The sequence below is a fragment of the Micrasema longulum genome, unplaced genomic scaffold (assembly GCF_059751315.1).
Source record: "Micrasema longulum isolate JH-2025_06_02 unplaced genomic scaffold, ASM5975131v1 h1tg002261l, whole genome shotgun sequence".
NCBI classification, from domain to species: Eukaryota; Metazoa; Arthropoda; class Insecta; order Trichoptera; family Brachycentridae; genus Micrasema; species Micrasema longulum.
Window position 1 is genome coordinate 15200 of NW_028279419.1, and position 25797 is coordinate 40996.

The 25797-nt window shown below is 32.7% G+C and overlaps 1 protein-coding gene across 2 annotated transcripts; it reads left to right on the plus strand.

Moving 5' to 3' along the window:
- Nucleotides 1-514: 514 nt before the first annotated feature.
- LOC148272645 (uncharacterized) lies at nucleotides 515-22497 on the plus strand. 2 transcript variants are annotated; one of them, XR_015824807.1, is made up of 16 exons: nucleotides 515-601; nucleotides 5780-5949; nucleotides 6039-6199; nucleotides 8828-9240; nucleotides 10736-10959; nucleotides 11037-11139; nucleotides 12231-12358; nucleotides 12723-13013; nucleotides 15807-16091; nucleotides 18570-19072; nucleotides 19863-20046; nucleotides 20129-20324; nucleotides 20407-21173; nucleotides 21624-21670; nucleotides 21969-22082; nucleotides 22272-22388. XR_015824807.1 is itself a non-coding variant. In XM_088239768.1 (16 exons), exons 1-16 carry the CDS (start codon nucleotides 559-561, stop codon nucleotides 22337-22339), a joined length of 3843 nt encoding a protein of 1280 aa, XP_088095894.1. In that variant the 5' UTR covers nucleotides 515-558; the 3' UTR covers nucleotides 22340-22497. The 2 variants fall into 2 exon arrangements, 1 of the variants encoding a protein (XP_088095894.1); XM_088239768.1 differs by having other exon boundaries at nucleotides 21624-21816; nucleotides 22272-22497.
- The last annotated feature ends 3300 nt before the right edge of the window (nucleotides 22498-25797 follow it).

Here is a 25797-nt window from a genome sequence, read left to right on the forward strand (position 1 = left end):
GAGTTTACGTGTAGTAAAAGCGTTTCCAAGATGGCCGTGAAGACGTTGAAGATGGCAAACGGCCCGGACGCCCCAGCACATCAACAACCAAGAAAAGCATGTAAAAAGTTAATGAAATGGTTATGAACGATCGCCGAATCACAGTCAGAGAAGTTACTGATGATGTTGGCACATCAATTGGCTCATTTTTTTCAAATGCTTTGGGTATGAAACGCATGGCAGCAAAATTTGTTCCAAAATTGTTTAATTTTAAACAAAAACAGCGGCAAATGGAATTTGCTCAGGTGTTACTTAATGAAGTCAACGACGATGCATTGTATAGCAGTAGTATTCGAAATACTAAACTTTAAACAAATTAAATTAATATATATTCTATTTTTAAAGGACTAATCGAATTCACTCATAACCGATTATTAGCATAACTAGCTAGATACCACGTAATGTGTTTATTAATAGATATACATTAATATAATCCTCTATCAATCTAAATTGGAGAGTAAAATAAATTATTGCCGATTCGAAGTCGGTAAAGTTCGGTTGTGCGTCGAGCATCGTAATATGTCGCGAATAACATTCAGTATTAATGGAGAAGCGTACTCAGGTATAATTATTTATTCAAATAATACTTTTCTATGTAATAAAATACATTAAAACAAACAGTTTATGATAATTTTTGGATTACTACCAAAGACACGAACATTAACTAAGAGACAAATTCGTCTTATTCGTACGGGCCAAAAAGGATAAATTAGAATTTGAAAAATGTCATTATTATTTTGTCTGCTCCCTAGATACCTTATGCCTTGGGCCTTATAAACCTGGTGTAAAATTAGGTCTTAGCATAGTGATAGAAGAATGACGGTGTAGTCAAAATTCTATTCCACGTTTATATTTGCATCCAACGTGGTATAACACTAGAACAAGCCTTCGATCTGTCATCTGTCACATATTATATTTTTATTATTCAAACAATTTAGATAACATGCTGCATTTAGACGTTTTAAAGTGAAATATCGTTTAGCATTCGATATGTCATATGAAAAAATGATCCTCAAATTTACATTACATTAAGATAATAGAAGATAATTTTATTAAGCATTTGTTTTGAAAATTATCCTTGTTATATTTTACAGCATTTATACATAAAAGATTTCTTATGTTACACATTCAAATTTATTACATAAAAATATATGCGTCTATCAATGACATATTCCATTTTGGTAAAAGATTATATTTACATTTTTTTGTGGCTAATATCAATGTGTGTGTGTCGTAATATATACGAATCTTTTTTAAAAAAGGGTTACATACAATATTATCTTTTATTTTTGTCCATGACACCAAGAAAATAGTTTATTCACAGTTTGTTCTTTTAGAATAAATTACAAGTATTAAGCACCAAAATAATAAAATAAAACATAAATATAACTATTATGGGGAGCAGGATATCAAAATGACATAGACAGACTACAAAGACAACAAAATAAAATATTAAAGTTAGTAAATGACTTTCCCTATTTAACTGCAACTAGAGAACTTTTTAAACAAACTAAGCAATTAAATATAACTGAACTCTTTCAACTAGTATCATTAAAATTTATTCATAAATTAGCCACTAATGTAATTGTAGACGAAGAACTAAAACTAGTAAAAAATTGTAGTCAACATGGACATAATACGAGAATATCAGACAAATACCATATACAACTTTCTAAAACAAGACAAGAACAATCAAGACTAATGAACCAGGGACTGAAATTATACAATAAACTACCAGACAAAACTAAACAAAAGACTCAGACAAACTTTTCAAAAGATGTAAAAAATATTATTTTGAACAACAGAGTATAAATGAAAAATGTATATATTATTTTATGTAAAATGAATGTAATAATCCGTAAGGGTTTATAAATAAATTTTCAAATAAAAAAAATAAAAATAAAAAATATGTAAATAAATACTACTTTAATTTTTGATTGACTTAGATTTCGAACGTTTCGTTTGACATTAGTATAATTTGTTTATGTTTGTTAATATTTTGATTATTTTGTTGTAATTTTTATAGTAATTAAGTTCTATCATTCTTCTAATATTTTACTGTAAGTTTCTCTTTTCTGTTAAATAGGCACTATCAGATTTTGGTGGGTTTTTCTGTTAGTGCCTATTTCATTTTATGTTGAAATTTTTGTTAGTTTGGTTATGTGTTTATTATTATAATCGATATTTTGATGTTATTCGTGTACTTATTGTTGGTATTTATATTGTTATCCCTTTCTGTTTATGTTGTTCTTGTATTTACTGATGTAACTTGTTTTTGGCCGTGTTATCAAGTTTTGGTAGAAGGCCCATAAAGGAAAAAAAAAGAAAAGTATACTTTGTTTTGTTTTGTTACTAATACTAATACGATAAACGTATTAGTATTTGTTACTGCATATGCACACGCAGCTTGTTCATAAATGTACGCAGAAATGTGGCATGGTCAAAAAATGAAAGATGGAATAAGCTTAGTAATTATACTAGGTTGTAAATATTTTTATAAGTAACCTTTTTCTTATACTGAGTATAAATAGTTACACCAGGTAGAGTGATTCCTTAGAATAAGCTTGGTATAATAAAATCTAATAAGTAAGGCCTCCAGAAGATATCGACGGAGACAACGGAACATTACTATCATCAAAGGAAAATGGTCCTTGGAAATAATATTCGAATTGCTACTCTCCAAATAGAGAAGCTTCAAATAATTTCAAATAATAAGCGAGCTTACTTCAGGGGAAAAAAACACTTACTGGATTTTGAGGTGTTAAAATACAGTATACATTTTGTATGAAGAAATAAGCTGAAGTAATCGGGCAGTTTCTTTTCCCACTGGGAACGAGCTGAGCGCTCGGTGCGCTTAAAAATGTTTATATGTATTTTTTTAAGAATATACGGTGACCTTTATTTATCATCATCATCATTCCCTTTCCGCACCTAATGGTGCATAGGGCACTGCATTGGTACACCAATCGCAGCGTTTCTTGATCATTTTTACATGAACTGTAAATTTACATGTTACATGAAGGTAAGGTGATCAGTCTTACGCTTCAGTTACCAGTCCAGGGACCATGAAATATTCTAGTGTGAAAAAACTCTTTTTAAATAAATATTTCATATCAATCATGTCAGGAATCGAACCCGAGACCTCTTGCATGGCAGGCTAACGCGCTGACCATTACACCACAAGGCCAACAAACGACCTTTGTTTATAATTTAAAAAATCATTTTATTTATTTTCCCTTAGTTCTAATTACTATAAAATATTATTATAGATAGTCAAAAATAAAGGTAAGCTGCCCATGATCGCTTATATGGACGATTCGCCCCTGGTAGGTACTACAAACCGAAAGCATCCGTTACTCGTTTGTTGTTAAACCGAAAACCAAACCAAACGTTTGGAATGCTTTTGTTCTATGCAATACAGCAAAACGACTTCTCTAGCGGTAGCGAACGATTACTCTGAGGTTTTTGCAGCCACTCTTACTAGATTCTTTAATCGCGTATTGACCAACTTAGCTAAGACTGCCAATCAATTGCCACGTTAATTTCATTCCCTCATTTTTTCTTCTGTAGAAGAAATCCAAAAAAGTTACACAAAATAAACATACGTCTTTCTTGTGGCAACCGTTATGAGATTATAATTATGATTTGATAACATTATCTATTGGATAAACTTGTATATTATTATGAATTGCTATCAAAATACTCAAGAAAGTGTTAAAAACATAATTATTACGATTTGTTTATCTAAACACGAAGCGAAATTATCATTTATCCATAAATTATCGGCCTCGTGGTGTTATGATCGGCGCGTTTGCCTCGGCAATGCGAGAGGTCTCGGGCTCATTGATTTAAAAAGGGTGTTTTTACACTAGAATATTTCATAGTCCCTGGACTGGTACCTGAAGCGTAAGACTGATCATCTTACCTTTATGTAGCAAAAATGATTAAGATACGCTGCGATTGGTGCCCCAATGCAGTGCCCTATGCACCATTAGTTGCGGAAAGTGAATTATGATGTTATGATAGCTGCTCTGTGGTGATATTCGAAACGCTCTCGCGGCCGTAGAAAAAGCTTTTATCTCGCGTATTTCGTACTGTATGTTTTCTACGGCCGCAAGAGCAGTTCAGAATAGCAACGCTGGTATGTATATAATAAGATAGATATGTACATAAATACCAGACCAGCTTAGATAACGAATTTCTCCATTTGAAGTTATTAATACATTTTTTATCGTATTATACGTCTTTTTTAACATTTCTTTCATCCAGATAAATTTACGGAAACAAAGTATTTTTCAAAAAACGTCCTTATGTAACTACTTTTTTTTTTTTTTAATTTTACGCGAGGGATTTTCGGCGGTAGTTTGCACGATTACCTTCAAGTATAATCAATACTTTTAAATAATAAAAATATGTTTAGGTTTTTATTTAATAGAAATTAAACAGATAAAAGTAAGTAATGTCACAAGTAAAGGAAATTCGGGTCGGGTTGTGGTCCTGTGGCTAGTGTCTCGGACTCACGGACCAAAGGTCTGTGGTTCGAATCCCACTCTACCCCAACTTGATTCCATTTTCTAATAGTGAGTTATTTACAACTCGTTGAAAATGGCCCTCAAAATTAAATATTTGGGTAAATCATAAGAACGCAAATATTTCTTTTTACTAAAAAAAAAAAAAAAAAATATTCTCAGTGTTACTGATAAAAATAAACTTTTATAAAATAAAAATAAAAAATGCAAATAAGGGCTAGATTACTTAATTTCTGATATTTATTTATTGTACAGCGCCCTTGAGGTGATTTTCACAAAAATGGCGCTATTTAAATTATCCAAATATATATATGGCTCGGAGTGTACATTCGGTATTTTTATTTATTTTAATTTATTACCTCCATGGAAAACGCAAATGTCAACAATTATCTTTTTTTCACTTAAAATTCTTATTTATTTTTTATTTTTTGTCACATTTAATGTTTGTATCTTTTTAATTTATGAAAACTTAATTGGTCTTTTTATGTTAAAAAATTGTTGTTTTTAATACTGATTTTGTATGACTGTATGTTTTCTAAATAAAATAAAATAAAATAAAATAAAATAAAATAAATAAAATATATATATTGATATATGTAAGTTGTAAATGATTATTACCTTACTTTTAATTACTAAAATATTCAATTATTATGAAATACTCCATATAGGTATTATATTAAAATAAAAAAAAACTTTAAAATACGGAACGATTTTTCCATGCGAAATAGTGAAAGAGCATTTCTATAGTCATGTGCATTATAAAATAAAACACATTTTTATTGTTGCGCGGTATGATCGATAATTCTAAGATTACGAAGAGCATTGGTTTGTATGTTCCTGATAATTATCTAAGACACCGTCAGCATAGATTGTTTCATATTCCGATAAACAGGACCAACTTGCCGGTAGTTATGCCTGTTGAAAAGGCTACAGCTATGCTGAACAACGTTGTTCTGGATATTGATCTGTTCCATGTAACAGAAGGGGTTTTCCGGAGCAGGATTCTCCTATTACTTTGACATGAGTCTCTTTCATGTATTTTTTAATTTTTTATAATATATATGTATTAAATGTATGTTTGTAATGTAGATGTAATATTTAAATAAATAAATATCGAGATGGTAAATATCTAATAAAATAAATAATTTGTCAACGAAGTTTGGTCCTACACAAAATAATGATAATGTTTTAACTATGTAATAATTTTTCAGTGTCTGAAGAAACATGCGCTGATACCTCCCTGAACAGTTTTCTGAGAAACAATGCCAACCTTCGAGGGACCAAGGCCATGTGCCATGAAGGGGGGTGTGGAGCTTGCATAGTCACCGTAGCTGCTCTGGATCCAGTGACAAAAAAATCAAAGGTCTTTTCCGCCAATTCTGTAAGTCAACATCTAAAACACAAAGATTGAGTTTTCTTGGCTTGATTTGGATTTTAAGTAAAATAAATAGTGGTGACGTCAATTTCTAGTGCCTGGTATCTATCTTGTCATGCCATGGGTGGAGTATCACGACAGTAGAGGGAATCGGGAACCAGAAGAATGGCTACCACCCAATACAGAGGAGACTGGCAGCATTCAATGGGACGCAGTGTGGATATTGCAGCCCCGGTTGGGTAATGAATATGCACAGGTAAATATAAATTTAAATTGGAAAGAGTTTACGCAAATTTGTCTTTCCAAACTTGCGGTCCTCCACCGGCTAGGCTACAATGCTAAAACATGAGGGTTCCGAACATCAATCACATATATAAATGAAAGAGAGAAAATACTTGAAATAAAAACACCGGTTCTTACTGCAAATGAATTTAATTACAGTAAACAATTTATAAATTTATTAAAGTTAAACTTGCTTTATGATTCAAGAATCTATTTAAAATACTACTTTAAACTATACTTAGTTAAAAATATTAAATTAATTACTGATGTGAAACTTGGGGTGGTATTCTGAATCTTCTCTACCCCTAGAGAGTGGTTGATTTGGGGATTTTGATTTATTTAATCTGACGGTACTTTGCTTTATGCAATGGCCACACTGATGATTAAACGTCAAACATTATATAAAACTGTTTAAAAAACGGATAAAAACGAAGACGGTTTGGTCTATTCAACCTCTTTCACTTGTCCGTATTTATTTGACGTTTGATCATCATTGTGGCTATAAATGAAGCCAAGTTTAGTTGCATGCAAAAAATAAAAATCCCCATATTAATCACTCTCTAGAAGATTCAGAATACAATCCCCGATCTTATATAAATTAAAAAATGGCGACGGGATCCATAACTGGATTTTGTCTAGGGGAAGAGACCATTGTATAAGATTGCTCCGGGAATAATAATTAATAATAATATTAAATTAATTAATTTACTTAAAGTATACATTTTTTTATTATTATAACAGAACTCACCGAGCCAATTTATATGGCTTGTCGGTGAAGATCCTTTACATTAAAATATTTTATCACACTATTTCTTTAATAATAATTACTACTAACTTAACTGTAAAGAGCGAAAAAAATAAATATTTTTTTAACAGAATTTAGAAGTTTAAAAAAAAAGCACATTATATAGCAGTTTTATGAGATAAAAAATAAAAAAGAAGTACAAAACAGAAATACCAAAATTCAAAATTGAAATGTGTACATGATTGGATAAAGCTCTTTAAAAACATTATTTCTTTATATATATCAAGAGTATTGTGCGAATCAATGGAATAAAATTCGTTGTTATCATAAAATACGTTTTTTATTAATATTTTCAGTTACAGGTGACCTACAATCATAAAATATTTTTTGTTTATTAGGATGTATGTCCTCCTTTTACTTTTATGGCAGCCTGAACACGTCTTGGCATTGAATCAATTAAACTTCGGCAATTTTCTTTTATTCTGTCATCTTGAAACCAGATCTGAATAACAGCTTCTATCATCTTTATCTTGGTGGTGCAGTCCAATTTTCGTATCCTAGATTTACAAATCGCCCACAAATTTTCTATAGGGTTAAGGTCAGGTGATTTTCTAGGCGAGTCTAAAAGAGTTATCTTTTTATCATTGAAATACTTAAGCATAAACTTCGATACGTGACAAGGAGCTGAGTCCTGCTGAAATGCAGCCCCACCATTGGGACAACATTTAGTCAGTTCTGTACTCAAGTGCTGCTCCTATATAGCTTTATACTTCAGGCTATTCATAATTCCTTCTAAGATTCGGTTTCCATAAACGAAAAGCAGCCCCAAAACATCCTCTTCCCAGGATATTCCACCGTTTGGTCAATATGAGCTACAGTAATTTTTTTTTATCCCCACCTTTTCTAACAAATTTTGTGCGATAACTGTCAAATTGACATATGAGTGTTGCTATACGTAAAAAATTACTCTTATTTCATTAATTCGCACAATACTGTATATCTATATCTATATTCCATATCTATATCAATATCCGTATCCATATCTATACTATAAAAAAAATTAACAACAGTAATTTTTAAAACAAAAAATAAGTACAATGTTTTTATTAAAATATTTAAAAAAACACGTGTTGCTACAATCAAATTGATTGTAGAATCAATCAACCCCTCAGACTCTCGTCAACCAATTTCAATGAGGAAAGTAGTCAGTAACTGCTTTAGCTTGTGGCTCTTACAACATTTCCATAGTTCTGGCATTATATTATATAGCTGTTGTCATATGTAGGAGTATTGTCTCTATGCTAAAGTAAATAATGCCAAAAATGGCCGCGTCAAGCGCCACATGTGTTGCGAGTCATGGCAAAAGTATCATCTCAAAGAAAAATAGTCCTTTAGATATAATGTTTGAAATACGGTTTTTCAAATCGAAAATCTTCAAAGAATTTGTGTAATCTGCAAATTTACTCTAGGAGGAAAATCCCGCCGCTGGGTTTAGAATAAAGTGTTCAGGTGTTCAGAATAAAGTACACTTATTTTACTAAGAAATAAGCTGGAGTAATCGGTTAGTTCCATGGCTCATTGCTGGCTCTGGGCGCGTTTGATTAGTAATTTTGTTTGTATTTTGTGAAAAATACAAATGGTGGAAATGATTTATAAGAAATAGAAATTATTTGTTTGTTTTTCTGTAAATAAAGTCACCGTAGAACATTATTATGGATAGTCAAAAATAATGGTAAGCTGCGCATAATCGCTTCTATGCGTGGTTCGCCTCTACCTTATTGCCACAATGCAGCCACAGTTATGATAAAAGTCTATATTCATTTGGTGTTCCAGTCGGTTTTAGTTAATTTGTTGCAGCTTGTACGAGAACCGAAAAGGTGACATGACTATGGCTGAAGTGGAAAACTCTTTCGCTGGTAATTTGTGCAGATGTACCGGATACCGTCCGATATTGGATGCTTTCAAAACGTTCTCCAAGGACTGCGATCCCAAACTTTTGAGCCAAATTGACGATATCGAAGAACTGAACATGTGCAACAAAAACGGTCTGATTTGCACCAAGAGTTGTGCTGATTATTGTCCTGCGGAAAACACCTGTAAAATAAACATGGAGAGACCCATAACGGAAATGTGTCTGGGAAGTAATCAGATAGAACTCAACACTCCAGATTGTAAATGGTTTAAGGTGTTTGAAATCAGCGACATATTTGTCATTTTTGGAAAAGAAGGAAGTGAATCGTACATGTTTGTTGACGGAAACACTGCAAAAGGTACGTTAAAAATATTTTTGATGGGTTTAGGATATGCCTCTTGATGTTGGTTATAAAACTAGCTAACTAAGTACGTTTTTTGTCTAAAAAATATTATCCATTATTCTGCTGTTCATTTTAATGGGTAAAAACTGTTTAACTAGAGTAGGGCCGCGAAATTCACAAAAAGTTAGGGACGTTATACCTTTACCATAACGGATTAGTTGAAGATAAATTCTTAAGAACCATTTTGAAGATACACTACGTACCCCCCCCCTTCATGTTTTGGGTGGGTTAATTGATATGTACCAAGGGGGCGCATACTCCACAGTACACGTATCTACGTACTAGAGCGACATTCCTTCATTAGGACGTCATAGTTAAAGATAAATTTCCCCACGAGCTTACGAAGTTACACTACTAACCCCCCTTCAAGGTTTAGGTATATATTGGTCGGTATATCGGTATGTACCAACGGGTCGAGTACCTCACAGTACACACATCTATTTATTAAAAGTGTCAAAAAATGTATTCCACCGTTCAGTTTTTGCTTTAATTATTATTTTTTTTTTTTTTATCGTTCTGGGGTGGCCGGTTGTTTTTTAAAGGCCTATTTAAAATACGAGAGGAAAAGAAGTAAATTTTAAAGTCGAATTAAATTCTGATATCACTTTGAGTTTTGAATCCAAACGGCTAGATAGTGGCTAGCTGCTACCTGATTAACAGATAACAGATAATAAGCATCTAGCCGTAAAAACATTGCCCCCATAAATAATGAATTTAGTTATTATGATTTTTCCATCCGTTTTACTATCTTCCTTTGTGTACTATATGTATCGAGATGTCAAAAGAATCGACTTTGAAATACTTCGGTAGATAAATACAAACGAAATTGAAGCATACCATCTTGGTAATGGTCAAAAGTCATACGAAAATCATGTTCAAGTAAGCATTTTTTGCTTGGATTGGGATTTATTTGAGTTAATAACCGCTTTGAAGTGGCTACTTTTTATAGCAGAAGCCTATTTAAAATATGAATGAGAACTATTTAAAATTTGAATCAAGTAGGGACTAAATTAGACTAGACGCGGACTAAATTTTCGGCGTCATTTATTGATTGGATTCGATCATATGACGTCAAGAGGGCAAGCCGGTAGAAAATATTGAGATAGACAGAGATAGTACAGAAGTTAAGTATATTGTCTCGGTATGTACCGATGAAGATAGCCTTTATATTTGTCTCCTTTGGTACTGTTGTTATATATGTTTTACAATGTAATTTTTTTTTCACCTGCGAGCTCCCGCCGCCCTGGAAGGCTGTCGATGACGATCTTTCGGCTATGTTCGGAGGAACTAAGAGACTTGGGTTTGACATGAGAGGAAACAAGAGTGCTGGCTGGCAATAGGGTCTCCTGAAGGCGTTTGTTGATGTCCACATGTTCCACTTAGGAGCGGATGTAGAAATGAAGAAATTTCTTGTAATTAATACTCGTAGTTTACTTTGTGCGTCTTTTAGGTGTTTACCCCATGAAACAGTCACCCAAAATCATGATTGACATCAGAGACGTTAAGGAGTTGAAGTCCTTCAAGATAGACGAGAACCTGGTTCTGGGAGCGAACATGACCATAGCTGAAACGATGAAAGTGTTTGAAGAAGTATCGCAGACGAATCTAAAGTTCAAATACACTGCACAACTTTATAAACACATGGATTTGATTGGCCATGTCCCGTTAAGAAATGTGAGAAATCCATTAATACCGGGTTTGTGCTAAACACTAAATTTTGCATTTTCTTTTATAATCTTTATTTTTTTTAGCTCGGGTCACTTGCTGGAAATTTGTCCATGAAACATAATCGCAATGAGTTCCAATCAGACGTATTTGTTATATTTGAAGCAATTGGTGCGACATTAACCATTGGTGAGTGACATGTAATTTTCAAATCAAACTAAACCAAAATTGTAAAACGTCTTCCTCAGCAAGGTTTTTGCCAGTGAGGAATTGATTGTTAATTTAATTTGGTCATATATTATTGTAAAGTATTTAATCATAAATATTTTTAAGAATGAACTAAAATTTATATATTTATTATTTTTTTTATTAAAAAAAAATATTTGAGTTCTTATGATTTACCCAAATATTTAATTTTGTGGGCCATTTTCAACGAGTTGTAAAAAATGGGAATCAAGTTGGGGTAGAGTGGGATTCGAAACCACGGACCTTTGGTCCGTGAGTCCGAGACACTAGCCACAGGACTACAACCCGATTCAAATTACGCTCCAAAGTGTGTGGCCACAGTGGCGAGCGTTTGCGTTTGCGCCGCTGCGTGCGGCCGCGGCGCGAGCCAAGTACCCGCGATCTACCACGCGGTTTGCGGGGAAGTCAAACCAGATTAGATTTTTTAGACGGGAGTTACATTTATAATTTACCTTGCTTATTATGTATAAGGTTTATGTATGATTATAGTGAATTTTTCTGTTTTTACATAAGCCTCTATTACATCTTTGAGGGTTGGACTCGTGAGAGGTATTCTTTATTCGTAGTAGGCTAATCAGGAATTTCCTAAAATCAGGATATCCACTCAAAATCCGAGCTAATAACAAGGAGATTATTCTGTATCCCTTGCACGCCCTGATAGCTATTAGTTTTTTATGTGATTTGAGTCCAGTTTCCTACGGTTGACTTTCTTCTCACTTAGTTCTTTGAATACAAGACAACATCGCTTGTTTGCAAATCTACGCATGTAGCACAGAACTTGACATGTCTTCTCCGTAAACCACGTGGTCAGACCTTGACTCGCGCGCGGCGCCCGCGCCGCAATACGCCCGCCACTGGTCACCACGCACTATGTACACATATGTATTTTTGAGTATTTTTTATTCAGATCTGTGGTTGCAGAATGTTATTTTTTTCAAATTTATTTTTGGTTTTTAAATAAATAATTATCAGTAAGAAAACATGAGAATTTTTCTAATTTTTCTTTTAGTTTGTTAAAAATTATATTTTTACAGGTGAAAAGAATGGGCATTTTTTTGAAGTTACCCTGTTGGAGTATTTGAAAATGAGCATGAGAGAACGCATAATTCTGAAAATAAATTTACCACCTCTTACAGAAGATTATGTTTTTCACAGCTTTAAGGTAATAAATCAATTAGGTACCCATACCTACTCATATTAAATAAGGTTTAATGTAATTTTGTTTTGAATTAAATACAAATTACTGAACTAACAAAATGGTTAAAATATTTTTATAATTAGTTGACGTTGGTGTCAGCTTCTAATAGCATGTGTCATATAATTAAAATGTTTAAAAAAAATAAATTAAAGGTGTAAAGGGGGTTTTGCATGTTAATGTAGTTTATTTATTGGTGAATAGAGTGGTACCTCTCAAAACTGGTAGACATAGAAAAGTCAATGAGTGGTTACATTACAGATGTTTATTCAAAATTTTGACCACAAAGTTAATGCTTTAAATACTAATATTTTATTTGCATATATTTAAGATTATGCCACGTGCTCAAAATGCCCACGCTCACGTCAATGCCGGGTTCCTTCTTCGATTTGCCGCTGACAAGCAAACAGTTACCGAGGCTTCTATTGTCTATGGAGGAATCACCCCTAAATTTGTCCACGCTTCAAAGACGGAAAACTGCATTAAGGGAAAGAAGATTTTTGACAAAAAGACCCTAAAACTAATTTTACTGAAACTCTCTGAAGAAATAGTTCCAGACGTTTCACCACCAGAGCCGTCGCCACAGTACAGGCAGAAATTGGCGGTCAATCTTTTTTACAAGGTACGTCACAAATTATTAACAAATATTGTGTACTGTAAAAGAAATTTAAAAAAAAATGTAATTCTATCTATTTTATATAATTCTATAATTGAAGATATATATGCTTTTGAAATTGTATCGACGAATACATTCAAATTATACGTTTTCCAGTATATATCTTTGTTAAATTACCTTGTAAAACAAAATGGATTTTTTGCTCTTGGAAATAGACGCACTGTATCTAAATAAATTATTAAATAATAAAGTACAATTGATATATTTTACAAACCCCTTAATTTATTTAAAAATAAATTAAGACTTATTATTTCTGGCTGCGATACGATTCCACTTACTATTTAATGATGCACACTCCTGAACACTTACTCCCACACGAATACACATAAACACACATCTACACTTACTCTCATACAAATACACATAAACACATCCTTTTGTTGTAACACAATATTATAATATGTATGATTTTTATTAAAAAACTTTGCTGGTCTGTCTTTAAACTATTTTTTTTAATGTAATTATATCATTGTCGACTGTTAGTTTCTTTAAGATAAATAACTAATAATAAAATAAAATCTTTAATCATAAAAGACACAAAAAGGGTATCTATTACATATCTTTTATATATATACGAGTAAAATTCTTCTGTACGTGTGATGTCACTGAACTCCTAAAAGGCTTTACCAATCTACGTGTGATTTTCAGGGAAATGTAGATCTTTGCGCTTTGCGGATTCGTAGATACTAAAATCTTCAATCTAATATGTTAAAAATAAGTAAGGAGCATAAATGTTTCATTTATCGATCTACCAGGGTTGCATTCGACGAGAATGCAAATACAAAAAAAAAATGGAAAGATGTTGTTTTTTTGTGTTTATAAAAAGTTTGTTTTTGAATGTTTACAAACAGCATTTGTTGTTTGTGGATCTCAATCAGATTTTTCCCTTAAATTCCTTATAATTTCTACCCATCTTACTAAAAAAAAATCTTACGCTTAAGACATTTGTCCAGAAAATTTAATATTCAGTATAAAAATTAACGATTCAGTCGGGGGTCTTCAGGTCACTGTAGATAAGCTAAATAGGTACTCCGCATGCATGGGTTTAAAAATTAATATCGCTAAAACCCATGTTCTGTGTAATACTCGATGCTCAAAATCCCCTGACTTTATTAAACCAAATAATCGAAAGGGTCAAGAGTTTCAAATACCTGGGAGTATATGTTACAGAAAATAGCAGCTTTCAAAAAGAACTGGGAGTGCGGTTAGGAGTAGCAGGTGCCACATTCAACAGTATGAAGGCTGTCTAGAGATCGGATATTAACTAAGTGAAAAACCAAATGCCGCCTATATAACTGCACCTTACTAGGGCCCAAAACAAAAAAAAAACCGAGTTTTGAGAAAAGGTGTCTCAGAAGAATCTTGGTTGTGCGGTGGTTTGACTTTGTGCGGAATGAAGTAATTAGAGAACGGACGCAGCAAAATCCGGTGACAACTGTCACTAAGCGGAGGCGATACGGTTGGCTTGGCCATATACTGCGGATGTCTCCTGAGAGCCTTAACCACGCTTGCCTACGTTACAAGGCATCAGGTTCTCGACATCCTGGACGTCCACTGCTAACTGTCTGTTGGACGCAAAGGAGTTGGCAGCCGATAGATATGCATGGAGGCTCTTTGTCGATACCATATGCTCCAACTAGGGAGCGGATATAGAATGATGATGATGGTGATAAAAGTATTTTATTTAAATGTCAATATGCTTATAATATTTTGAATTTGTCCAAATGTTTGGAGACAAAAGGATGGATTTCAACCCTTAGGGAGTTATAAAGATCAACAAATTACAACAGGGATGGAGAACATTTAAATAAGAAATATGGAATCTAGGCATGTAAAGTGGCCACTTTAAACAGCCAATGACATTTGCTCTGTAAATGCCTAGACTTCCAAATTCCTTCTCTTAAATGTTCTCCACCCCTGTCGTAATTTGTTAATGTCAATATAATTCTTGTCGGAAAATATAACCCGCCCGACAGTAGCGCATTGAATAAGGAAATTCAGTGTTTTAAATTTTTTTATTTATAGACTATTAAACTACGCCAAAATTTTCATTTAATTTTAATAGATCGTATTATAAGCGCTATGAATTTTTAACTTCGTATTTTTAAATTACGACGATTCAAGTTGTTATTCTCGACGAGTTCTGCTAATTAGTCAGTTAACCTACCGTAAATCTATTACAACTCACTTATCATCGGTTGATTCAGAAGAACTAGTGACGTATGCAAAGTAGTTCGTTTTCATCAAAATAACCATACTTATTTTTTTCATACGTTTTCAAGTAAACTTCACCGTACAATTTATTGCTCTAATTTTTACCGCGCGTAAGAACACATTTTTATATCCATTTCCCCGTAGGGCTGAACTTCCTCATTGCTTTCGAAAGAATTAAAGATATTTATACCCCTGTTTTTCAAGCTACATGTTTTTTTTTCACACAAGTTGATATTATTTTTTGTTAAAAATGAATATTTGCGTTTTTATAATTTACCCAAAGATCTGATTTGGAGGGTCATTTTCAACGAGTTATAAATAACTCACTAAGAATATATATGTTAAAATAAAGCCAGAATAATGAATGTTACACAGTATGTGAAGTGGCCAATTAAACCAGCCAATGACAGGTTATACGCCCTATAGATGCCTGGACTTTTACATTCTTTCCCCTAAAATGTTTTTTTTGTAATGTATTATTTATATTTTGATACTTAATGTACAATTGTTTTATTTTTCTTTTAGTTCATTCTTCATATCAGTCCAAAAAATATGTTGGAGGCAAGAGAAATTTCTGGAGGAAATGAGTTCGAAAGAGTTGTATCAAGTGGAAAGCAGGACTTTGATACCAATAAGAAGGTGTGGCCTTTAAACAAACCAATACCGAAACTGGAAGCATTAATTCAGTGCTCTGGAGAGGCCAAGTATGCTAATGATCTACCAACTCAACCAGGAGAACTATTTGCAGCATTTGTTTTAAGCAATGTTCCAAATGGAAGAATTGAAAGTATTGATGCTTCAAGTGCCTTGGTAAGTAAAAAAGCAGCTGTTTTGGTTAGTCATGAAAGAAGAGTGCAATAGTTGTAGCGATACGCTCTAAAATACGAGGCTAGTGCGTAACGTTGCTCCACTTGTTCACTTGCACAGCAAACGCGTCCTTCGTTTTAAACGCATCCTTTTATCCGGGTATTCCCCATTCAACGGCGGCCCTTCACAATCTTTCTCCGCCTCCCCACGTGCATTCCTCTCTCCTATCGGCCACCCGGCTGGACAAGTAAAACAACGTCACTCATTAACCGACAAACTTCGTTTTTTGGAGCGTATTGCTACACAGTACAACCATTGGGAACAATACTGAAGTTACCCATTTTTCATTCAATCATTTTAACCAATTATTTCCTCAGTATACGAGGCATATATGTTCGATTCTGCTGGGTTAGAGCTCATGTTGGGGAAATCGAAGAAACGAGAGAGTAGATGAGATAGCCAAGGCTGCTACGGTCAAAAAAGTGAGGCCGAACTTTGATGAAGTCTTAATAAGCCATGTAATTTGGTCCCTTTCAAAAGATAAATTAAATGTGAAGAAGAAGCTGCCAATAAGTGGATCAAGCAACTTTTGTGAAGCACAGACGAGGCCAAAACATTTTGGAAGCATAAAAGGCCTACATACGAACTAACTCAGGCTTTCTCGGGGCTGGATGCCGTGGGGTGCTGAGGGGCACTCTGTAATGAGTAATTGAATCGCCCTCCAGTCGTCAATAAAAGGCAGCTTCGAAGATGGTATTGTTTTATTCAATTCACTTTCGAAGATAACAATTCACTCGTTGGGTTTACTGTACTTATAATTAATAATATTCGAATTTACATTTAATAATAAATTGTCGTAGTCACGACGTACTAAGTTAGGAATCTATTTTCAATGTGTCCTCCTGGAACCAATGTATTGGGTTATAAAGTGTATCTTAACACTTTGAATACCGGCCGAATACACATAGAATTTACCCTGTGCCTGGCCCATTTTTGTGAAATTTCATGCTTTGTGAAGAGTTTCTTATAAGTGTCATAATTATGAAAATACTAAATTAAATCAATTAAAACTTCTCATATTTATTTTAAACAATTTAATAAGTCATTTTTGTATGATAGTTTTGCCGGCATTGGTTTTTATGGAGAGAGCCACATTGCAATGTTTACACATATTCAGGGTCTCACTCCTTTTATTGTGCTTTGTATTCCGGAGCCGCGAAAACACGTGATTATAATAACCATGCGTTGTGTCCCGGTCCCGTGTTTTTACTTGGTTTACCAGCAGTGAAAATGTATTAATAGAAGTCACTAGATGTCAATAAAATGCACTTTTTTAGACAGCTGGTAAACCACGTGAAAACACGGGACAGGGACACAACTAATGGTTATATAATCACGTGTTTACACGGCTCCGGGATACAAAGTGTTAACATTAAATGGAGGAGATAATAAAAGCTTCAGTTAAGAAAGGCGCAATTTAGAAAAATCGCAAGATATGTCCAAACAATATCTAACAATCGAAATTTAAGCTATTATACTACTTGAATGCAAACTTCTTAAAGCTTAAAGATATGATGCTTTAACCAAGAGGCACCTGCTCTTTTATTTATTTATTTATATATACGCCCAATGGGCATTTTTATGGACACATTTACACATATAAAATTATTATAACAAAATTAGAAAGACTAAATGGTTCATAGTAGACTGTGTGGGAGTGGAAGCGGGAGAGAGGTGTTTATAATTCAATTTGATTCAGTGATCGTTTGAAAGAAGACAACTTGTTATCAAAGAAATCAAGACTGGTATGTTTGTTGGCAGACCTAAAAATTCTGGGCATAGGGGAATGAAAACCATAGTTAGTTCTATGGTTATCGGTATGAAAGAGTAAGTTTTGTCTGAGGTTTCTAGTTGGGATATTTAATTTTATTAAGCTCAGTAGTTCAGGCGCATCAAAGAGTGAGTTGAGAATTTTAAATAGAACTATAAGGTCGGATTTATTTCGACGGTCTTGAAGAGAAGATATATTCAAAGTAGTTTTTAACTCATTATACGTATATAGGTCTCTGGATAAGCCCAACTTCCAGCCTATCTTTCTTAAAAATTGATCTTAAACTGTTTCGGCATAAAATATAAATTTGAACAATATTACGTAAACACATTAAGACAATAAATTATTGACGTGTATTTGTGAATGACCACCAGAGATGACCACCGGAAAAGATGTAATAAATAACTCTTGTGTGAAAGAAATAGGAATACAAAAGATGGCCCCCATATTGAATATAACCAGAAATTGCGATAGTTTTCAATATGACAAAAGGCAAAAAGGGTTTGAAACGAGGTTGGCACACAGCAATATCTCGAAGAACTTTTCAGAATACTGTCTTATGATAATCGAATTGTAAGCAATTTCGCGTATGTTCAGTAAAATTTTAACTTATTTCAAAGGCAAAAGATTTATACATTTATTTATTTCAGAGCATGACAGGAGTGATATCATTTTATTCCGCAATTGATTTACCCGGGAAAAACTCTTTTACTCCAGGAAACGTGTGTGAACTATTACATAACAAATATGACGAAGAAATTTTCTGCAGCGAAAAAGTTCTCTACCACGGCCAACCGATCGGTTTGATAGTCGCTAATACAGAACGCCTTGCCAACATTGCATCGCAAAATGTTAAGGTGATCTACAAAGACGTGAAAAAACCAGTAATTTCTGTGAGACAGGCCCTAAAATCACCCGATTTAAGTGAGAGAATTGTTGTAGAAAATAAAATAGAGGCTAAAATAAGAGGAGCTAATGTCACGAGGGTAATTCAAGGTTCGTTTGATTTTCACGGACAATACCATTATACAATTGAGACCCAGACGTGCATCGTCCTACCTGTAGAAGATGGTTTAGATATATTCTGCGCTACCCAGTGGATGGATCTGACACAGGTTGCGGTGTCTCAAGCGCTTAATATTCCAGAAAACAGGTAAGCAGCAGTGTTATGTTATTAAATTTGGATACCTTTAAAATATCATAATGTGGCTGGTGAACTTTCTTGATTGCCATAAAAGTGAAATGACATACATCAATTTTGATAAACGTGAATTTTAATAATTTTAAAGTAAATCTGACTGTAATAATGTGTACGTTATCATGCTGAGATTTTACTGACCTTTTATGTTCTATAAATCCATATACAAACCATCTTATCAACCTTAAAATACCGAATCGAGTTATTTATTTTAAAACGTTCTTAAATGCACTGTTTAAAACTAATTATTAAAGTTGTAATAAAACTTTCATTTTCATGTAATTTTTTCTTCGTTTTTTGTGTATAATTATTATCTTATCTCTTTCTGAAATTAATTTGTCAAATATTTTTGTGTACCGTGTATTATATTATTATCTTATATACGTACTGTAAACTAATTTTGATTATTTTTTTAATATTAATTTTTTAATACCATTTTCTTTTGTTAAAATTCTTTACACAAGTTGTTTACAATCTGCTTTTTAATTCTAATATTTTTCTTGTATCCATATTTTTTTATTTTTTTATTATGCAAAGTTTCGCTTTTTATTTTGCATTGCATCTTGCATTTTTTGTTTCTACGTGTATACAAAAAAGTGTTGTTTATTTTTAAAATTATTACTTACCATCTTTGTACTCACCTGTATAATTTTTGTGAATGCCCCGCCCCGCCCCTTAGGCGTATTGTAAAAATAAATAAATAAAAAATATTACATGGTACATGTATATTCTCTATTGATTTTAGAATCAACATCAACATTAAAAGAATCGGAGGTGGATTCGGAGGAAAGATTACTCGTCCTCCTCAGATTGCCATTGCATGTTCCCTTGCAGCAATGAGACTCAATAAACCTGTTCGATTCGTAATGTCCATGGAAGCCAATATGGCTTTTATGGGCAAACGACTTCCATGCGCTTGCGACTATGAGGTACAGGGTTTGAAAATGTTATTGTATCAATTGATTTGTCATTTTTTTTACTCCTATCATTGTACTTTATTAATGGCTGTAGGTTGGCGTCGATGATAAGGGAAAAATTCAGTATTTGAATAATAAGATTTACGCAGATGACGGTTGTAGTCACAATGATCCAATAACCAACCATACATTGACGTGTTTCTCAAACTGTTATGATACTGATACTTGGAATGTGCAAGGTTTTAGCGTTCTTACGGATACTGCTTCTAATATTGCATGCCGTTCTCCGGGTAAGTTACTTCAATGAATTATAAAAAATATATATTATATTTAATGAAATTTATAAATGTAACAGAAACACGTTTGATGCAGGAGCAACTGAGGGAATAGCGATGATCGAAAATATTATGGAACACATTGCAGTTGAAACAGGAAAACATCCTCTGGATGTCAGGATGGCAAACGTCGATCAAGAAGCTTCCGTCATCCCTGAACTTTTAGAAAGCTTTAAGAAAACTACTGATTTTGAAAACCGCTGTAAAAGTATTGCTTTGTTCAACAGTGAAAATCGCTGGCGTAAACGTGGAATCAGTACTTTACCACTAAAATTTAATTTCTTTTACGCTGGCAATTTTTCTTCTGTAGTCTCTATTTATCACAATGACGGTACCGTGGCTGTATCTCACGGAGGAATTGAAATGGGCCAAGGTATCAATACGAAAGTAGCACAAGTATGCGCTCACACTCTTGGTATTCCTCTTGAGATGGTTGTAGTCAAACCTAGCAACAACTTCACAGCGCCAAATGTTATGGTATCTGGAGGCAGCTGGTCAAGCGAATCGTGTTGTTTCGCAACAGTGAAGGCCTGCGAAGCCTTGCTAAACAGACTGCAACCGATCAAGAAACAAATGGTTAAACCAACGTGGAAGGAGCTAATAAAAAAGGCTCACCTTTCTCTTGTGGATCTTTGTGCACACTACATGTTCACTCCTAATGATGACGTTAAACCTTACGTTGTGTGGGGAGTCACTATGGCAGAAGTTGAGGTGGATATTTTAACAGGAAATCATCAAGTATTAAGGGTTGATATATTAGAAGATACGGGAGAAAGTCTCAGTCCTCAAGTGGATGTTGGTCAGGTAATGCAAAGATAAAATACATTTTCTCAAATACACGAATGCATCTAGGTACTACTTTGTTCCTTCCAAAGTTTTAAGAAATAACCTTCTTCTTCACATACGTCTTGTTTCATCTAATTATAGGGAAAATTCATATTTATGGCGAACTTTTAATAATTTTAATGTAATAAATAAATAATTTAACATCGATTTATTTGCAAATAATCTTAATGGCGTACAGCGTTTGCTTTCGAAATAATTCGTAGTATTTTTTCTTTTCTCTTGAATTTACATAAAATTACTATTCATTTTATGTTCGAGAATCTTTTTAAACTTACTGTGATGCTACTTGTGGAAACCTGTAATTGGCTTATTTGTTATTTGTTTTGTTATATATATAAGATAATTATGGCTGCTGGTTATCCAAATAAATAAAATAAAATACTAATTTACAAAATGTACTTCTTACAGATTGAAGGAGGTTTTGTTATGGGTCTCGGTTATTGGACATCAGAAAAGTTGGTTTATGATGAAAATACTGGAGAATTACTAACAAACCGCTCGTGGAATTACAAACCACCAGGAGCGAAAGATATTCCTATAGATATGAGAGTCTCGTTCAGACGAAACGCTCCTAATCCTTCGGGGGTTTTACGTTCCAAGGGTAAGTAAATATGTTATAAAAAAATCCCAAATAAATAACTAATTCTATTGTTTGTTCTTCTGTTTGATTTATCTAACTCAAATATTTGAGTTTCAATTTTTTTTTACATTTAAATTGGCACACGTCAATACGACTTTCGTATTTTTTTTCAGCAACTGGTGAGCCTCCTCTGACCACGTCTGTTTCTGTAGTGTTTGCGATCAGACAGGCTCTCAACGCTGCCAGAACAGAGATGGGATATCCTACACAGCAATGGTATTCAATTGGTGAGTACAAGATAGCTTATCGTAATAAACAGACAAATGATAATGTCCGACCTCGATTGAAAATACGAAAAAAAAAACCAATTCAATTAGACGAAAAAAAGTCTAAGACTATGATTTTGTATATATATATATAACATGTCATTTGAAAATTCATACAAACATAACTTTTGTTTTCGTTTACCTTTTCAGAAATGCCATGCACAGCCGAGAACATATTACTTGCAGCTAATACAAACGTGAGTGGTATACGAAGCTAATTGATGACAAAATTATTTTTAAATTACATGAGTAATGCACAAAAAAAAATAAGGATTAAGGGTGTAAAATATACTGGAAACAGCCCTAATATTATGTATTGGTCTTAAGATAAGAATAATCTAAGAATTCATAATTTATAAATTTCATTTTTAAAGGTTATACAGGTGTTCTTTAAACCCTGTCACACCCGAAATCACGATGATTATTCTCAACACAAAATTATTCTCTGGAAAGAGACCAAAAAAAAATAAGGAATATAAATTTTTAACTTGGAATTAGTAATGAATTTTTAATTACGATTTTTTATTAAAAACATTAAATTTGTTTAAACTTTACCATCCAAGAAAAATTAAAGACTTATTAAACTTATTAAAAATTGTCAATTCAATATGGGATTGCTCAGAACGGTTATTTCTAATTGACTTCAGGGTGCCTAGAAGAATTACAAAACAGATTTTATAGTAACAATTCACGTTTTATACTAACAATTCACGGACAGTGTATAGTAAGTAATGCTGTATTAAATAGACTCCGGGAACTCAGCAATAGTTATTCCCATGTATCGGATGATGTTAGTGTAGGACATTGTTTTTTATAGTTCAAACCTATTGAACTTTTTCAAAGATGGTAAATGGTAACTTATACTTGTATGCAGATACAAAACTTAAGGTAAGGATAGTACATTCTAATCTCATATGCAGAGAATAACCCGAAGGTGAAGACAATAGAATGTATTTTCCTCACCTTAAGTTTTGTCTCTGCATACGGGTATAAGCCTTTAATATAACTGTTATATGAAACAGCGCTTTATGACTTTCCTGTTATATTTACCCTATAAAATATTACATTATTTAATTTGATTTTTAAATATATTTTTGTTTTAAACTTCTACTGAATGCGTTATATATTTTTTTGGTAAAATAAAATAAAAATAAACAGATTATCTACAAATTACCTTACAATTTTTAACAATTTTTTTGTGGCTGGTTGATTGTTATCGGTTAAATCTGAGGATATGTGAGCACGATAGAATAAGAAAGATATTGAAAAATATTAAAAAAGTGCTAATATTAAAACACATTTTTTTCGCCAATCAAAATGAGAAAATTATAATAAATGTATTCGTTTCCATTTAAATGCTATTCATTAAAAAAAGAAGCAATTCAAATCTGTTTTTTTATCCACAATTTCAGCAAAACAATTTATTGAAATAGATTCAAATAATTCATCTATTGTCCCTATGAAATGCATTACACAGCTTTGAAGCTGTGAAATATGAGTGTCTTTGCCCTAGTCTGGATTTACAATAAGGGTTTTTATGTAAACCATTAAATCTTTGACCAGATCTATTGATATTTTCAGGAAATAAATCTTGGTCCATAAAAACGTATTTTAGACATTGCTGGCAACAGATTTCTTGTAGCTTCAATAGTTCTTCCTGAAATAATGACGAATTTCAGCCCTACGGGAAATCAGACACAATAAATGTTTTCTTGCGCACGGTAAAAATTGGATCATTAAATTGTTTGGCAAAGTTTCCCGAAAATCTACGAAAAACAGATTAAAAAATATTTTAATAGAAACAAACTACTTTGAATGACGTCACTAGTTCCACTAATCTATTAATGATGGAAAATCTCCGGTTTGCTCGCAGTCAGTGGACTAATGGGAAGAACTGATCGAGAAGAGGCGAAAGAGAACCTCTGACGTCACACGCGGAGTTATTTCAGAAATACAAAACGTAAAAAATCATTTTTATATTTTTTTCCTTAGTCTATTAACAATATTTTTTTTAAACAAACCACTGAACTTCCTCATTAGCTGTTGGAAAAATTTGAATTTGTATAAAGCATAATTTTAATAATTAGTTTTTGCACGGCTAACAAGATTATTAAAGGCTTATTATTTTCAAGCAATTAAAATAATCCCTTTAGAATGCAAAAATAATAAAATATTGATTACTGACCTGCTGTCTGTATGGCAGCATTACTCATTGAAAAAAACAAACTTTCATGTAGGGGCCGATTAAACTTCCATTTTGTTTCTTAGTAATAAAAGTAAGGCAATATTTGTAAATGCAATTTAGAATAGAAATTAAACTCCCAATTAAATTTTATTATTCTTTATATTTTTCTTACTTTTTTTTTTATTGTAAAAAAAACCGGTTTACTTAGGACAATTAGCAAGTAGAATACATTTTTGGTTTTTGTTTAGGACAAAGCCAACTTTGCATCCACATCCATTTACGATACAAATGGCAGGACAAACTCTGTTCTTTCCAGATGGATTATCACATGTTAATGGACAAGGATCTCCACAGGGTTTTGTTTCTGCATTTGGGTCTCCGTTGCAACCTAGAGAAGGTTTCTGTGTAGTAATTTTTGCAGTGGTACGAACGGTTTGTGGTTTTGTTGTTGTCGGAGGTTTCTTTGTGGCAACCGTTGTTTTAGTTGTCGTTTTAGATGTTACTGCCGGAGGTTTAGTAATAGCATATGTTGAGGGTTTTGTTGGGGGTTTTGTTGGGGGTTTTGTTGGGCTTGCTGTTGGAGATTTAGGTTTAGCCGTTGTGGCTGATTCAATTGTAGCTGTAAAACATTGAAAAATAATTAATACAAATGAATTTTGTTGTTTTTTCTTTATTGTGGCTGGTTTAATTGTAGCTGTAAAAATATTGAAAAATAAACAAATTTGTTTTTCTTTTCTATTTACCTCATTCATTTTTATTTTGTTTGTATTTATTTTTATTTAAGAAGGTAAACATGAACAGAAAATATAAAAGGAGGAATAATAAAACCCACTAAACCGCGAAACCGGCTTGTCAGCAGGTTTCTTATTTTTCCTTCACAAATAAAAAAGTTAGAGAAATTAAATAAATTGAAAAAGTAATAAAAACATTATTAAGAACTAAAAGCATACGTATTTTATAAACAAAATTTCAATATATGACTGTTAAAATAAAATAAAAATCAATATAAAAACTTGTTACATATTAACCATTTAATAATTTTTTGCTTAAAAGTTTTGTCAACATTTTCTTTGAAGATCTGCTTACGAATCTTATTGAAAATTTTAGGAATTGTATAATAAAGTATTCTTTAGCTATACTTGTTTACAAACCTCAGTACTAACAAGCCTTCACGTTATGCTAGCCGTGTATTATATGTATTTACGTTTTCTGGTAGTTACTATTAAATTGATATCTAGTAACAAATTTGAGCCATAGAATAGCATTTACGGACAGCCACCCTTGCTTTTTAAAAAGTTCGGGTACCTCTTCCGTACCAATTCTAGCTGATCTGTTGAATAATTTAAGAGTCGAATTTTGTTAAAACCGTTTTTTTTATTTTATTTTATAATGATGCATAAACGCAAAGTAAATGATTTAAATATATAATTGAAAAAACAATATTATTAAGTACCTACATAATCGCATGTCAACTATTTAAATCTCAACGTA

Coding starts and splice junctions, on each gene's coding strand:
- LOC148272645 (XM_088239768.1), top strand. CDS start 559: ATGTCGCGAATAACATTCAGTATTAATGGAGAAGCGTACTCAG. Junction 6,200..8,827: donor TGGGTAATGAATATGCACAG/GTAAATATAAAT, acceptor AATTTGTTGCAG/CTTGTACGAGAACCGAAAAG. Junction 10,960..11,036: donor GCCATGTCCCGTTAAGAAAT/GTGAGAAATCCA, acceptor TATTTTTTTTAG/CTCGGGTCACTTGCTGGAAA.